Consider the following 13,961-nt stretch of genomic DNA (forward strand, 5'->3'; position numbering starts at 1 on the left):
TTGATAAGGTTGAGAAACATTGGGGTAAACTATTGGCCTACTAGCGTGGAACTAACCCTTTGCAGCAATTCTGCCTGTTACTTACGAAATGGTGAATTACTGAACGATGATATTTCTCCAGCTTCTAACAAAAATATTGGCAGAGGGAGTGGGTATGGTTCAAGGATACATTAACAGACAAAGGGTGGAGAGTATTTATTTTTGCAGTTAGGTTAATCCCTGTTTGCTTCATCCAGAGTTTTCTTAAGTAAAGAATTTGCCGTTAACGTTTTGCGGGGTGGGGGAAGGAATCAAATTCAACTATCACTGAAATCCGAAACAGTACTTTCAGGAGAGATGGCACTTCAAGTGTGTGTTTGTTTTTGAAAGAAACAGTTGTCTGAGCATTCCCCATCAAGTTCATTAGGCATGTTGCCAGCACTCTCAGTGAGAAGGAGCTATTGTTTTGTCCCCTTCTTTGCACTCTCTCTGTTAAATGGCCAAATGAGGGAATTAAAAATAGCAACAAAATGCAAAAAGAAGAAGAAGAAGAAGTACCCATTGTGCATATTTGTGCAATTAACAATAAATTGTTCCCAGACTACTAGGGAACAATTATGCCTATGTTGTTCTTATGGTTGTTATTAGGTTTGATGTTGTCATTGTTATTTTTATTATTATAATATTTTTATTCAACATTTTTGAGAAAGGAAATATAGAAAGATAAACTAGAAAACAGAAAGATAAACTAGAAAAAAGAAAAAGAGACAAAAAAGAAAAATAAAAAAGCAATAAATAGGGATTTTACCAGCATCATAGAATTAAATGGGACTAAATTTGTTAGGTATATGTATTACCTAATGTTAGTTTCCTTAGTGCATTAGTTAGTTAGTTACTTGGTTTCATTAGTTCGTTTCATTACTCCATTGGTTAGTTTTACGTAATTGAATATATACATTTTATTATTTTAAAAACTGCATGTCATTGATAAAATCTAAGTAATATATAAATAACAACAGCAGTAATCGGCATTGTATAAATCACAAAATAAGAATAGGAATTACAGTAATTTCTGTCAGAGTAGTGAAAGATCTATCCCTATTTAACAGATTATTGAAAGTTAGAATGTTAAGACTTTATGTTAAGAGAATTCCAAATTTCAGATGTGATCTAAGTCCATATAAAGAATTATATTCCAAAAGTGGTTTAGAAGTTGAATGAAATTCTATGTCAGATTTACTTCTGAAATGCAAAGATTTTCTGGATATCAAGGCATACTCCCACAACTCAATTAGCCCTTTTCCCACAGAAGGAACTGCAAATACAGTAAGAAGCTTTCCACAAACTTGCAGCAGTTACCAAGTACAAAACAAATAATAATATGTGTTACTAAACTTTATATTCCCACAAAGTATACCAAACTAAAGTTTTGTAATATTATTATTTTAGTCTCTCCCCTGCAAGCACTTCTAGCTGTCTGTTGTCAAACATTTCCACCTTAAAGTATGGTTTTGAATGGAGGCAAAACAAGACACTTTTAAGCTTAGCCAAGAGTTCAGGTCTATGAGATGAAAATCTAACAGAAACAATTATTCTGAACACTTTAAAAGACTCATACCAGAGCAAATAATCTTTCTGATGCAAAGCAAAAAGAGATTAGTGACCCAAATAAGAGAACTGCTTGCTGGGTTGTGCTAAAATAACTGATTTATAGAATTACCAGGCTTCTATAATTTAAATCAAAGATAGCCAAACAGATCTCCTCCAGATGTTTTGGGTTCTCAGACCCAGTGAGAATAGACAATAGAAGAGGATTATGGGGGCTGTAGTTCAAAGCACCTGAAGAACTTCAGGCTGCCTACCTCCAATTTCCTCAGTGATAACAAGCTTGGGATTTAAAAAAAAAACCCAAATACATATATTAAATACCTATATTAAACTTTTTTGGGGGGTGCCTTCGAGTCAGGTTTTGACTCCTTGCAACTGCCTGGACTAATCCCTGAAGTTTTCTTGGCAAGATTTCGGAAGTGGTTTGCCATTGCCTGCTTCCTAGGGCTGAGAGAGAGTGACTGGCCCGTGGTCACCCAGCCGGCTTTGTGCCTAAGGGAGGACTAGAACTCATGGTGTCCCAGTTTCTAGCCTGGTGCCTTAACCACTGCACCAAACTGGCTCTCTGTATTAACCTTTAATGGGTTTAAAATATTTGTGAAAAGTAAAAATGTGGCTGTTAACCATCAGCAGAATTTGCTGTTGCATGTTTGAGGACTGGGAATTATAATTCAACATCTGGACAGCCACATTTTGCTCGTTCTGTTGCATAAAATTATACAGTTTTAGCTCATGATCCATTAGAAAAGGCAGTGGTACATATTCTCCAACTCAAGCTTTTAGCATTCCATTGATTTTCATTATTTCAAATAAAATCATGTGCAAACAATCAGTTATTTTGATTCTGTTCTTCGATAATTTGTTTTGCCGATAAGGTAGTACTTGATACATAGTTTGAGACTGTATGTAAGGAAGAAAGTTGCTATGATGGAATGGCTGTAATTTGAGAAGAATCTGATTTACAGTGTGTATTTGTTATTGTTTGACAGAGCGTTTTAGAAATTTATATGTATTGCAAAGTATCTTAAGGGGGAAAAAATCTATTTCTATATATTGCTGAAATTAACCATCTCTGCTATTTTAAATACCAGTAGGTTTTGTTCCTACCTTTGCAGAGAATATTTGCAATTTTTACAAAAATCCTTCCTCTGAAAAACACATGACATTGCAGATTCACAGTAAGGAGCATTGATGAGAGCTAAACATCACTGAGGATTGGAAGGCAAAAAGATGCTTGACAGCACACACAGGTGCTCACACGGACCTATTTGCTTTAAAGCAGCTGTGTTGTTCCTAGGATAGAGCAACGCTTATGTATTTATTATATTTATTAAACAAGCCCATCTACCAGAAGGAACTCCAAGTGGCGAACAAGAGTCAAACCCACAACTTAATTAAAACAAAAAAAATTTGAAACAACACTGAGGTCCCAATAAACCTTATATCCATCAACCACACCATCAACAGTTGCAGACAGATGCTGCCAGTGTGGTCAGAAGCATCTTTTTGTCTTCAAATATTTCACACCAGGGTTTTGTACGTTGGAGTCACTGAGATTATGCATCCCACCATGCTGATTGGGAAAAAAGGATCAGATGTGGTATACCTCTTCTGAGATATTCATTCGTTTCCTCCCACTGTGGTTATGCAGTGGTTATGCAGGTGAATTCTTCCACTTTTGCCATTTTAAGCTAATCTTCTGCTTCTAAACCTCTGTACAAAAACTTGTTTAAATGGGGGCCTGTGTTATTTGTAGATGTTGTCATTTGAGGGAGGTATGCACACATTATCTAAAAAGGTTATTTGTGTTAATAAATATTGAATGGGTGGTGGAGGAGGGAGGGTTGCTTCCCCCCCCCCCACCATGATTGGAATATTACAATTAACCGATTTTTTTTTAATATATACAGTGTTTTCTTCCCTGAGCCTTGGCCTTCTTCCTGAGCGTTCAGCTACTTTGATGGTGTACGAAGATGTTGTCCAGATAGTCTCAGGATTTCAAGGTATGTTTGGATTTAGAGACTTCAGAGATTTAAAGGAAGGAAGTACAATTTATGATGCATTTTATAGCCTGGTTTTATGGCTTTTAATTTCCTTCTACTATATGGTGGAGAGCATGAGCATGCTAGCTAGTTCAGCCTTTGTGCAGTTCCTGGAGAAGTCTCTGCCCCCTGCTTTAGAGGGAGAAGATCTGTAGTGGGGATTGGCCTTACCTGATCCTGTTGCAATCAGAGCTCTGCTAATTCCATGAGTGTTGCAGGTCCCTTGGAGCGAAACCCAGGGATAGACCTAGCAGAGGTAGTGAAACCAGCTGGCTCCCCCTCTTCGTCATCTGATTATGGGCTTGCAGAGGGCCTTCTTTATATATGTGTTTCATATATATAATTTTATTGCAATTATTTTGAAAAGAAATACAACAAAAACAATATACAGAAAGAAATTAAAAGAAAAGCATCAACATGCACACGTCCAATGAATTAATTAGCTTTAAAGTTGCAATACAGACTCAGGGTGCTTTACAAAATAGTCAACAGGAAAATGCCCATAAACAGTTGAAATGTCCATGGTGAATAGACATAAAATTAAAAATAAGGAACTATTAATCAAAATTTCAGAATAGTGCAGACAGTGGTATTCCCAGTGTCACTTTATGGAAGCAAAAGTTGGACTTCGAAGAAGTGGACAGAAAGAATATTGATGCTTTTGAACTGAATGGCTGGGGAATTCTGGGAGTTGAAGTCCACACATCTTAAAGTTGCCAAGGTGGAGAAACACCGCTTTAAACCATGACTGTTGAACCTGTTTAAGTTTGTAGTGCCGTTCTAGCCTGACATCACTGCCTGCATCAATGGGTCCAAAATTATATTTGTGTTTTCCAATATGAACCATCTATTGGCAGAATCCCAGTTTTATTGGGAGGTGGCAAGAAATTACTTGAAAAAATTCCATTTTTTGCATTGTGCTGCTTTTGTTTTTTACTGTGCATATGGAAAAATGCCTAGACATATTTCTGATGGAAGAAAACTGTCTCTGAGGTCCAGCAGGAATTACAGTATATTGTAAAAGCAGTGGGGGAGATTTGCCAATTCCTGGGCTGCTCAGAGTTTAGAAAAGTTTGTTTGCAAAATTGCTACTTTCCATTTAGGACTGGAAACTAGCTTGAGAGGAATTCCTTCCTATTTGCCAAATGCATTAGTTTCGCTAGCAACTGTTTGTGCTCACGTTTTGCTTCACAAGGCTGCTATAATTATTTCAACATGCTGTTGATATCACTGTGTTTTAAATTAGCAGTGTTTGCTTGCTTTTTGAGCTGACATTTTTGCAGGACAGTTTTATGACTTGACTGTAAAGGCAACCCATGTAGCCAATAATTCATATTTTGGATTAGGTGTCAATGATTGTCAGCATAGCCTCACAAATGGCAAATAGCTTAACGTTGCCAGGAAGTATGTTGCACTTGTGGTATGTTTCTTTGTAATATGTAATCCTATAAATCATCACTTTATAAAAAGCTTTTACAGCTTTCTGTTAGAGTGCATGAGTTTTGTACACAAAACCCCACCTTGTGATGGTGATGAAAAAGAATTTTATATTCTACCTGTTTTGTTCTCATGTTTTTTTTCTACTCGGTGTTTTATTGTTGTTGAACTTTTTTGCATTTGTACTTTATTATTATTAGACACCTTGAGCACCACTGGGTGGAAAAATTGAATACATATCCTAGAGCAGTGTTTCTCAATCTTGGCAGCATGAAGATGTGTGGACTTCAACTCCCAGAATTCAGCAAGGCTGGCTAGGGAATTCTGGGAGTTGAAGCCCACACATCTTCAAGTTGCCAAGGTTGAGAAACTCCGTCCTAGAGGAATGCAGAGAACAAAGGAACATGTGGTCATTTCTGTACCAAGTGAAAAGGGACCTTTGAGCATGTGCTAGCTTCCGATTTACAATGAAATTTTAATGTGGGGTGGAATTGTTATAATTCCAATGTAAGCAACAAAAAGCCTTTAGGAGAAGACCACTTCTTATGAGTAGGTATTACAATTTGGATTTCTTACCATGTCACATTATTTTAAAATAACTTTGATGGCTTGGCAGTGGTTATGCAGGTTTAAGGGTATTTACTGAATGAAAAATCCTGAGTAGCATAAATTGGGAAGCCTAGAATCACACTACCTGATTTGCTATAAGTAGTTGAATCCTGATAGGGAAAGATTCTTTTAAATGTTTGCTCTATCTACACAGTGAACAAGGAGCTTTTGGGAATACAGAAACATCTGTTCTAAATCTTCACTTGCATGTTACACCAAAGTTTGCAGATGGGGGCCTTGCTGAGTGTGTTACAGTGTTTTGTTAGTGGTATGGATTTGTGGCTCTATAAGCAGATGCCTAATGGGATCTAAACTGATAAATACTACATGAATATCTCTCTCTCTCTCTCTCTCATTTTGCCAAGATTCAGAATCCCCCTGAAGCCATAGAGTGGTTTTGAACACAGGCATTGTTGATTGAAAGCTCAGTGAAAGAATATCAGTCTTCTCCACCTTGACACCTTTCCTGTATGTCAGGCTATGCCCTCCATTATCCCTAACCAGAAGGGCACTAGCTGCAAATGATGTAGTTGGAGGCCTGCAGACCTGGGTTTGGGGAAAGCTGGCATAAATCATTTAGGTTAGCAGCCCCTATTGGAGTTTTCTTTTTCTTTTTTTTTTTTGTATCATATGATGGCTTGAACTCCACATAGTCAAATCTCTCTAACCAAATCAAGTCAAATCTCTCTAGCCCCGAAGCTTTTAGTCAGCAGTTGTTCTCTGACATCTGACTCAATAAGCAGAAATCTAAGGATGCTATAAGGTGGAAGCAGTTTTCACAGGCTTCTGGACTGCAATTACTGCTCAGAAAACAGGGATATAGACAGATTCCTCATTTTCTGGAGTTACATTCTCCTTGACAGAGGAATATAGCAGGACTTTGATGCCTGTAGAAGATTTCAGAGAAGCTCTGCTGAGAAACTTGAGGTTGATCATATAGTTATTTCAATTATGAACTCTACTTAGAAACTACCTCCAGTGTGAGGGATGCTTCAGCTAGTGAGACTATCTCTTCGCCTTGATAACATTCCCCTAAGAATCGATGTCCTATCAAAGGGTTAGATAAGCCTTCTCCAACCTCATGTCCTCTAGATATGTTAGGAAGGCACACTTATAGAGAGCATCAGGTTGGAGAAGGCTGTAGAGGAAGTGTATAAAATATTGAGGTCTTGGGTGGTTATGGGTCCGTTGTCACAAGAGAGAAGGAATGACAGACAAAAAATAATCAAAGGGCAGATGTGAAGACCAAATTGGGTTCTATACTCTGTTTTGCCCTGCCTATTTACATTGTCACTTATCTGAGTTCAGGACTTAATTGTACTGCAACTTTTATTGTCTAAATAGTATATAACATCACTTTAACTCCTGGAATAAAATACTAAGTAATTCAGTTTTGCCACTGACATTAAACAAAACAATATATGTTTGAAAAAGATCCATAATGAGTGGGACCATGTGATATGAGGGAAAAGAACAGGAAGGCTGAAAGCTCAGATAATCTTAATAGAATCATAGGGTATGAAAGAGCCTCAAGGCATTGCTGTTGATAGTAAATCTATAAAAGAGTCATGATTTGGTATGTGCTAAGTCTATATGGTCATGGGCAGTACCACTTGTTATGCTTCTGTGGGGTTTTTTTTTGTCTGTTGCTAGGTGCCCGGATCCAACCCAAAGTCCATTTTCAAAGGAGAGCCCTGAGGCTACCGGAGAATACTAGCTATAGTGACCTCACAGCATTTCTTACTTCAGCTAGTTCACCTTGGGAAGTGGACAGTTTTCCTTATTTGCAAGGCTATGATGGCAATGGAACTGGTAAATGTTTAATCTTGATTCTTAGTGTTTGTTTTAAGTTCTATGGGACAATTTGGCTTAAATATTCTTAGAATGCCATCTCTACATAGCCAAGGACATCTCTTTTTCCCTGTTGACAAAGGAGAGTGTTGACATGGTAGAATTCCTGGAAAAACAGAATTAAGTGATCTCTGTGAAGAAATACTGTGGAAGGAACAGTTTAATACGTATATGCTAATGATTTGAGATTAAGCCTCCTAATTTTTACCCATAAAGGTGAATGTCCACCAACAGTCTCTTTGGAGATCCACACAGACATAGGGACAACAGAAACCAGAGTTTATTAGGTTGCATTTTCTTAGCAAGTTTGTGTGTATTCTTACTTCACAGTCCTTGCTTTGCCTTCAGTTTTCCCCCAGTTTTAACCCGAATTTGACTGCCCTTGGAATGTAGGGCTGCTCTCTGTCAAGCTGGTCACATGGTCAAGCTAGAGCAGTCAGATAAATCATAATCAATGATGAAGGTCAGAAAGTGTTTTCTAATCTCCTTTAGAATTATGGTAAGATGATGATCACAAGTTAAAATGTAGCCTATTTATTCATAGCAAGGCTCTGAAGTACTTGTCAGTGCCAATGTGTCTTGCAATACCTCTCTTGGAACCCATCAGGCTGTTTGCCCCACCTGATTTTTTTTTTTTTTAGAATCAATCCTTTTAATTAAAAGTAAATACATAGGAAGCTAGCATGCACAGCAAAGCACCAGACTTCAGCATCTTAATTTTTAATATTTCTAGGACCTAGAAATGGCATACAGGCAGTCTTGAAATATAAAACTGGAAAATGGCTGCAGCTTGGTACTTTCCTTGGAAGTATGTCCTCCTGCCCCCTCAAAAGTGTGTGTGCAAAATGAGCATTTCATGACCAGCCACAATGACAGTGGCAGCTATTTTGTAAGGTTGCCCATAATACCTTTTCAATATTACAGATGTGCCCACTGGCCCAAAATGGTTATGGAATCTTGGATGTGTAGCCTAATTTCTAGGGGTTTTTTATGTTTAGAAATTTGGAAAAAAATCCCATATTAATATATACTTTGTAAGTGTATCCCCTTCCCTCCTCTCCAGTACCAACTGCCTTGGAGTGGTAGGGAATGCAACAAACATTCTTGCCATAGCAAGATTGTTGATGGAACTTCTCTAGGAACAGAACTAATTTTTTGCCATTATAGTGTCACTGAAGTGGACGGGCCCAGTGCTTTGGAGATGAAATGAAAGCATTAAACTTTCACAGAGGCTTTATGCAGCCATTTTTTCCTCATATTTTATTGAAAGCACAGAATAAAAGTTCTACTAAAACTTGGCACTCTTGTTGAATAATTTCAGCAGTATGATGTGGTTTTGTTCTGGAGGCTATAGAATGGGTGCTGTAGAGCCAGACGCTGTTCACCTCTGCCTCATACAGTTACATTTTTCACATCAACCATTATAAAATTGTGTTTTTGTTTTGTTTTATGTCCCTTATTAAAATTATAGTTAATGAAACTATCCAAAAGAAAGAATGAGGCAAAATGCTTGTTTAAATATGGGTCTTTCCCATGGTAGCTTCACTAGCCCCCACATCTCTGCTACGTAGAGAGTCTGAATGTGCCACTGGAATTTATTCCAAACAGAGATTGGAACTGTATAACCCAACTTGAAGTTGCAAAATGCTGGTCCAGGTCATGTCATCTTCTGATAATGGGAAAATAATTATTAAAAATATTTGAGTAATGAATATCTGTATTCATTGACTTGAATGTTATATGTTATGCATTTTTATAACATTATTCATTTGCTTGCAGGAAATAACACTAGGTATGATCTTACTCCTGTCACTGCAGTTAGTGTTCATTTACTCAGAAGTGATGGGACTCCAGTTCCAGTGAATGGGCCCATCTATGTAACAGTGCCTCTCCCAGCAAGCAACAACTTGAAACATCACACTCATGTGCCAGCTTGGAGGTTTGACCAAAAATTTGGTAAGCAGCTTTCTTATTACTGATTCCCACCATGTATGCCAGCAGTTTATTCAAGGCCTCTAGCAGAAATGTATTTGTACTAGAAGGTCATGCATGAACTCTTCATGTTAGTTCAAGAACAATTCATAGTGTCTGTTTGAGCATGGGAATTTCCCTGTCCAATTTTACTCTCTTCTTTGGTATAAGATTTATAAGGCTTAAAGGGATGGTTGGTTGTGAAGCCAAAGTGGACACCGTATTGACCACTAGCCTAGTATATCTGCATGCCAATGTAGCTGTTGGTTGCCAAGGGATTTAAGTTACTGCTTTAATTTCAGGGCATAGCTTCCATTAATCCAGCATTCATTTATTTCAGTTTTTATTTATGATTCAAGACTGTTATGAGTTTTGTTTTATTTTTACTTCTATGAGAGGAGACTGAGAAGAGACTTATGCATACCTTTTCCTGCAGGAAGATGCCTATTTTTTACTCTTCCTATATCCTGTTTCATAGCTGTACCATGGCATATAACATTTGTAAGTGGTTGTTTGAAAAACACACACACACACACACGAGTTAGATCATTAAGTGATAGTGGTAGTGGTCAGGTATATGTGTATTAATAACAGCTACGTGCAACTGTAAATGGTATTAACTTGGCTGTTTGAATGAAGAACTTCCGCTATAGTATTTCAACATCTGTTTCCTATGGAATAAACATGTTAAACATTCCATAATAGGTTTATCCATATTGACATTCATTTAAAACTGTAAATTCCAATGGTATTGGACACATTTTATTTGATCTTTATTACTATTAAACTCATCCAGTATAAAAAAATACCAAAGCAGGGGAAGAAAACAATTAAAGAAATCCCTTAATCTGTTGAAATAATCATTTTTGATGAAGATGATTATAATAATAATAAAGGCATCTTTGTTGTGATCCTAAGCAATATACGTAATTATGTTTCAAAACTAAGGAGATATAGATATAGGTATCTTTAGAAAATACAAGCTGATCCTCAGTTTGCAAACAAAACTTTCCCACAACTCATACTTACAGTATATAAACAAACTACTATATCTGATATATCCTAAAATTGGCCATTCATTTCATTTCTTGCACTTTAAATCAGGTTTTACTTAATATCTGTGGCTAAAGACTATAAATTTTTATTTGAAAATCATTCTCTTGTGAGGCTTTGTAAACATATGTAAATCTTGAGAATTCAGTCTTGTATATCTGGCATGAGCAGGCAAAATTCACAGAAGTACAGTGCATGCACTTACTGTACGTCCAAGCTACACATGTCCAAGCTACACACGGTCTTTCTTCTGGAAATGGGAAAAGCTATTATTCAAAATCTGAAGGCAATTTCCTAATGGTTTTGTATTTTCGTTCTTAAGAACCTGAAAATTCTTTTCCATACTCTTTGTCTTTGTGAAGAAGAGAGCAGTTTGATCAATACAGAAAACAAATGTGACTTCAGAAGCTAGATTCCATTTACGTTGGTGATGTTTTGCTGGGCTTCCCTGCTAGGAAAAGGCTCTGTATTTTTATCATTGAAAGCAATGACTCTTTCTTCTATGGTCCACAGAGGTGGGGTATTAAATGATGTGAATTGCTTTACTGCATCATTATCTTTCTTCTATGGTCCACAGAGGTGGGGCATTAAATCATGCCAATTACTTCACTGCATCATTATCTGGTTATATGCCATATTGTTCCCAGCAAGAATGATGCATTGCCAAGAAAACTTAACTGCCTTGGGATGCAAGCATAGTAAAATAAAGGAGTGGCACCTTTTACATAATTGATAAAATTAGCAACCTAATATTGCCCTGGAGACATGTTTACATTTATTCTTCAGATAAGATGCATTCAACAGTAAGGTAGAAAACAAAGAGTATTAACAGTATTAACATACTGCATTAACAGTATGTACACATATTGAACAAGCCCTAGTGCAATCATCCATCAATTAGCTTGTGATGTTGACAGATGGATACAGAAGGCAAGTAGCTTAAGGCTTTTCCAAAATTTAGTGGAAGTTCACAAGCTTAAATAATCTCATGTGGTACAAAAGTTGATCTTTTTTTTTTTTTGCCTGAACTCTTTTTCCTCTTCCTGCTCAAAAAGCTTTGTCAGTGTTTGTTTTGGGTCGTATGCAAGCTGCTGAAACAATGGCTCATTCCTGATCTGCTCTTTGTTCTTCACCCTGAGTAATTTTATGCCAACATAGAATAGAAAGGAGTAGTGGTTAAGGTGCTAGACTGACATTGGGACCCAGGTTCTAGTCTATCCTCAGCCACAGAAGATCACCAGGTGACTTTGGGTCAGTCATTTTCCCTCAGCCCAACTGATCTCACAGGTAGTTGCTGTGGGGAGAAATGCAGGAAGGAGCACTAGCTAAACTGCTTGGACCTCCTGAAAGAAAGGTGGAGTTTAAATCGGATGGATGGATGGATGGATGGATGGATGGATGGTAGATGTTAGTTTACAAAACCAAGAATCCCCATCCCCCAAAACACAGGGAAAAGAACTTTGCATTATAATTCTAACTTTGCATCTCCTACCCTTTTGAAAAGTATGTAAGTATAGTCTTCCAAGGTTGCCTACCCTTGGCCTCATTGGACTTTTGAATCTTACCCAACTCTGGAACTACAAAGCATTGTTTGGTGCTGTCTTCTGACTCAGGAGACCATCAAGTCAGGAGACAACTCTGGAGACAGGAATAAGACAGTGTCTATGTGAAGGCGTTCTTCTTCTTTTAGAACTACCTGGTTTGTGCGCAAAACTGTTCCCCTGAAGAGGAAAGTACTCACCTCATTTCAAAGTAGAGGTCCAAATCGCACACTATTTTTCCCAGTGAGAGATCTTTGCTTTGCATCACAAGGGAGTATCTTTTCTTAAAACTGGGCATACATTTCAATTTTCCCAAGTACTGTAGATAGCAATGCTTGACCTCCTTGTCAACAAGAGAAGGAAATGTTTGTGTTTTGTTCTCATGTGCTTTACCGTTTCCAGTTTAAATGAGAAACAGCTTCTGATGTGCTTTACTTAGCTTGCTCCAATCTCTTATCATGCATCCTGGACAGACTGCCTTTTTTGCTGGCAAATTAGCCATTGTAATCTGTGTGTACCAGACAGCCTGTTAATTCAGAGTGACTATGGTATTTGAGCTAGAAATGAGCTGACGGGGATTTAGTTTTTCAGATCTCTGGTCATCTATTTTGTATGGATAATGGCCTTTTATGCCTTGCATTGGCTCAAGAAGTGTGGAGTCGAAACTCAAAAAATAGTGAAGTAATATTTTACATTCCAATGTGAGCAGCTGGTGGTTCAGTAGCCAATGTATGTAACCTCTCAACAAAAAGCATTACATTTTCCTCAACGATCATTCTCAAGTTCAGGACTGGGCCATAAGCATGTGGGTTTTAGAATATAGAGGATGTGATCTTGAGACCTCCTGGATTAATTGAAGAACAAGCTGTAGATGCACAGACACATATTCTCACACATAGAAATACGTATATCACAGGTGCACAAACCTTGGGGACCACATGTGACCCCAATATAAGTTGTCACCATATTATATTTCCAATGGAACAGAAGGAGAAATTAAATCATTGACTGGGACTAATTATGTGATATATATTTAATTAAAATTTAATGTCCTGGCACTGTCTGGTCTTTGAGTGACATGCCCTCACCAGGTAACAGAATTTTATTCTATTTCATGTACATTTAAATATGGATGTTAAAAATCTCTGTTAGTATTTCCATTTATTTATTTATTTCCCCCCATTTTTGCTTGCTTGCTTGCTCTCTCAACTGCCTATCAGTTTTGTATCTGTGATGTGCTTTTCAATAAAAATGATCAATTAATTTAAAAAGAAGAGCAAATTGTCGTTGGATTTTTTAGACACGGTGGATACAAAGCTTGACCAAACTAATATATAGCACACTGGGAAGTCAGACTGTGGTTTCTCAGCACAGGTAATGGTATGTAACTGCTTCTTCTGTGCATGTTCCCTTCAAGTTCAGTAAGAATAATTCCTGTTACAGCCTAACATAGTTCCTAATAAAGAGCACTGAATAAATTATAATTCCCTTGGACTTGACATAGTTCCCTTATGTTAAGATGGAGACAGTTGATTGTTTCAGAGAGGGGGTAAAATAACCTTGCTGCTTATGATATTACCTATAGTTGTCCCAGTTGTGTTTGTGGTTATCCCAGTTTTTAACTTTGGTATTTAGGCACTGAAACCTTGGGGGTATTGATTTGAAAGCTGGGAAATCTGTTTAGAGCTGTAGTGGGACAAAAGACATATGCATGGACCGTGTGGATCAGTGTCACTTCAGAAACACTAGCTGTGGTGTGTCTTCAGCTTGAAATTTTCATGTATTCATACATGGACAATTTTGCACATACAGGTTTGTGAGATTAGTGTACTGTATACGAAGGGGTGTAGATGAACACCAGAGGAGTAGC

At 37.5% G+C, this 13,961-nt stretch overlaps 1 protein-coding gene across 2 annotated transcripts in view; it reads left to right on the top strand.

The window, feature by feature from the left end:
* The window catches only part of FAM171A1 (family with sequence similarity 171 member A1), a 64,343-nt gene that overhangs the window by 36,716 nt on the left and 13,666 nt on the right, over positions 1-13,961 (top strand). The window contains exons 3-5 of one of the 2 annotated variants that reach the window (XM_063303575.1): positions 3,498-3,590; positions 7,329-7,487; positions 9,306-9,482. In XM_063303575.1, the coding sequence (XP_063159645.1) occupies positions 3,498-3,590; positions 7,329-7,487; positions 9,306-9,482 (429 nt within the window). The remainder of the gene's footprint in view (positions 1-3,497; positions 3,591-7,328; positions 7,488-9,305; positions 9,483-13,961) is intronic. The other variant, XM_063303576.1, reaches the window with a different exon arrangement.

Source organism: Candoia aspera, chromosome 4 (genome assembly GCF_035149785.1).
Source record: "Candoia aspera isolate rCanAsp1 chromosome 4, rCanAsp1.hap2, whole genome shotgun sequence".
NCBI classification, from domain to species: domain Eukaryota; kingdom Metazoa; phylum Chordata; class Lepidosauria; order Squamata; family Boidae; genus Candoia; species Candoia aspera.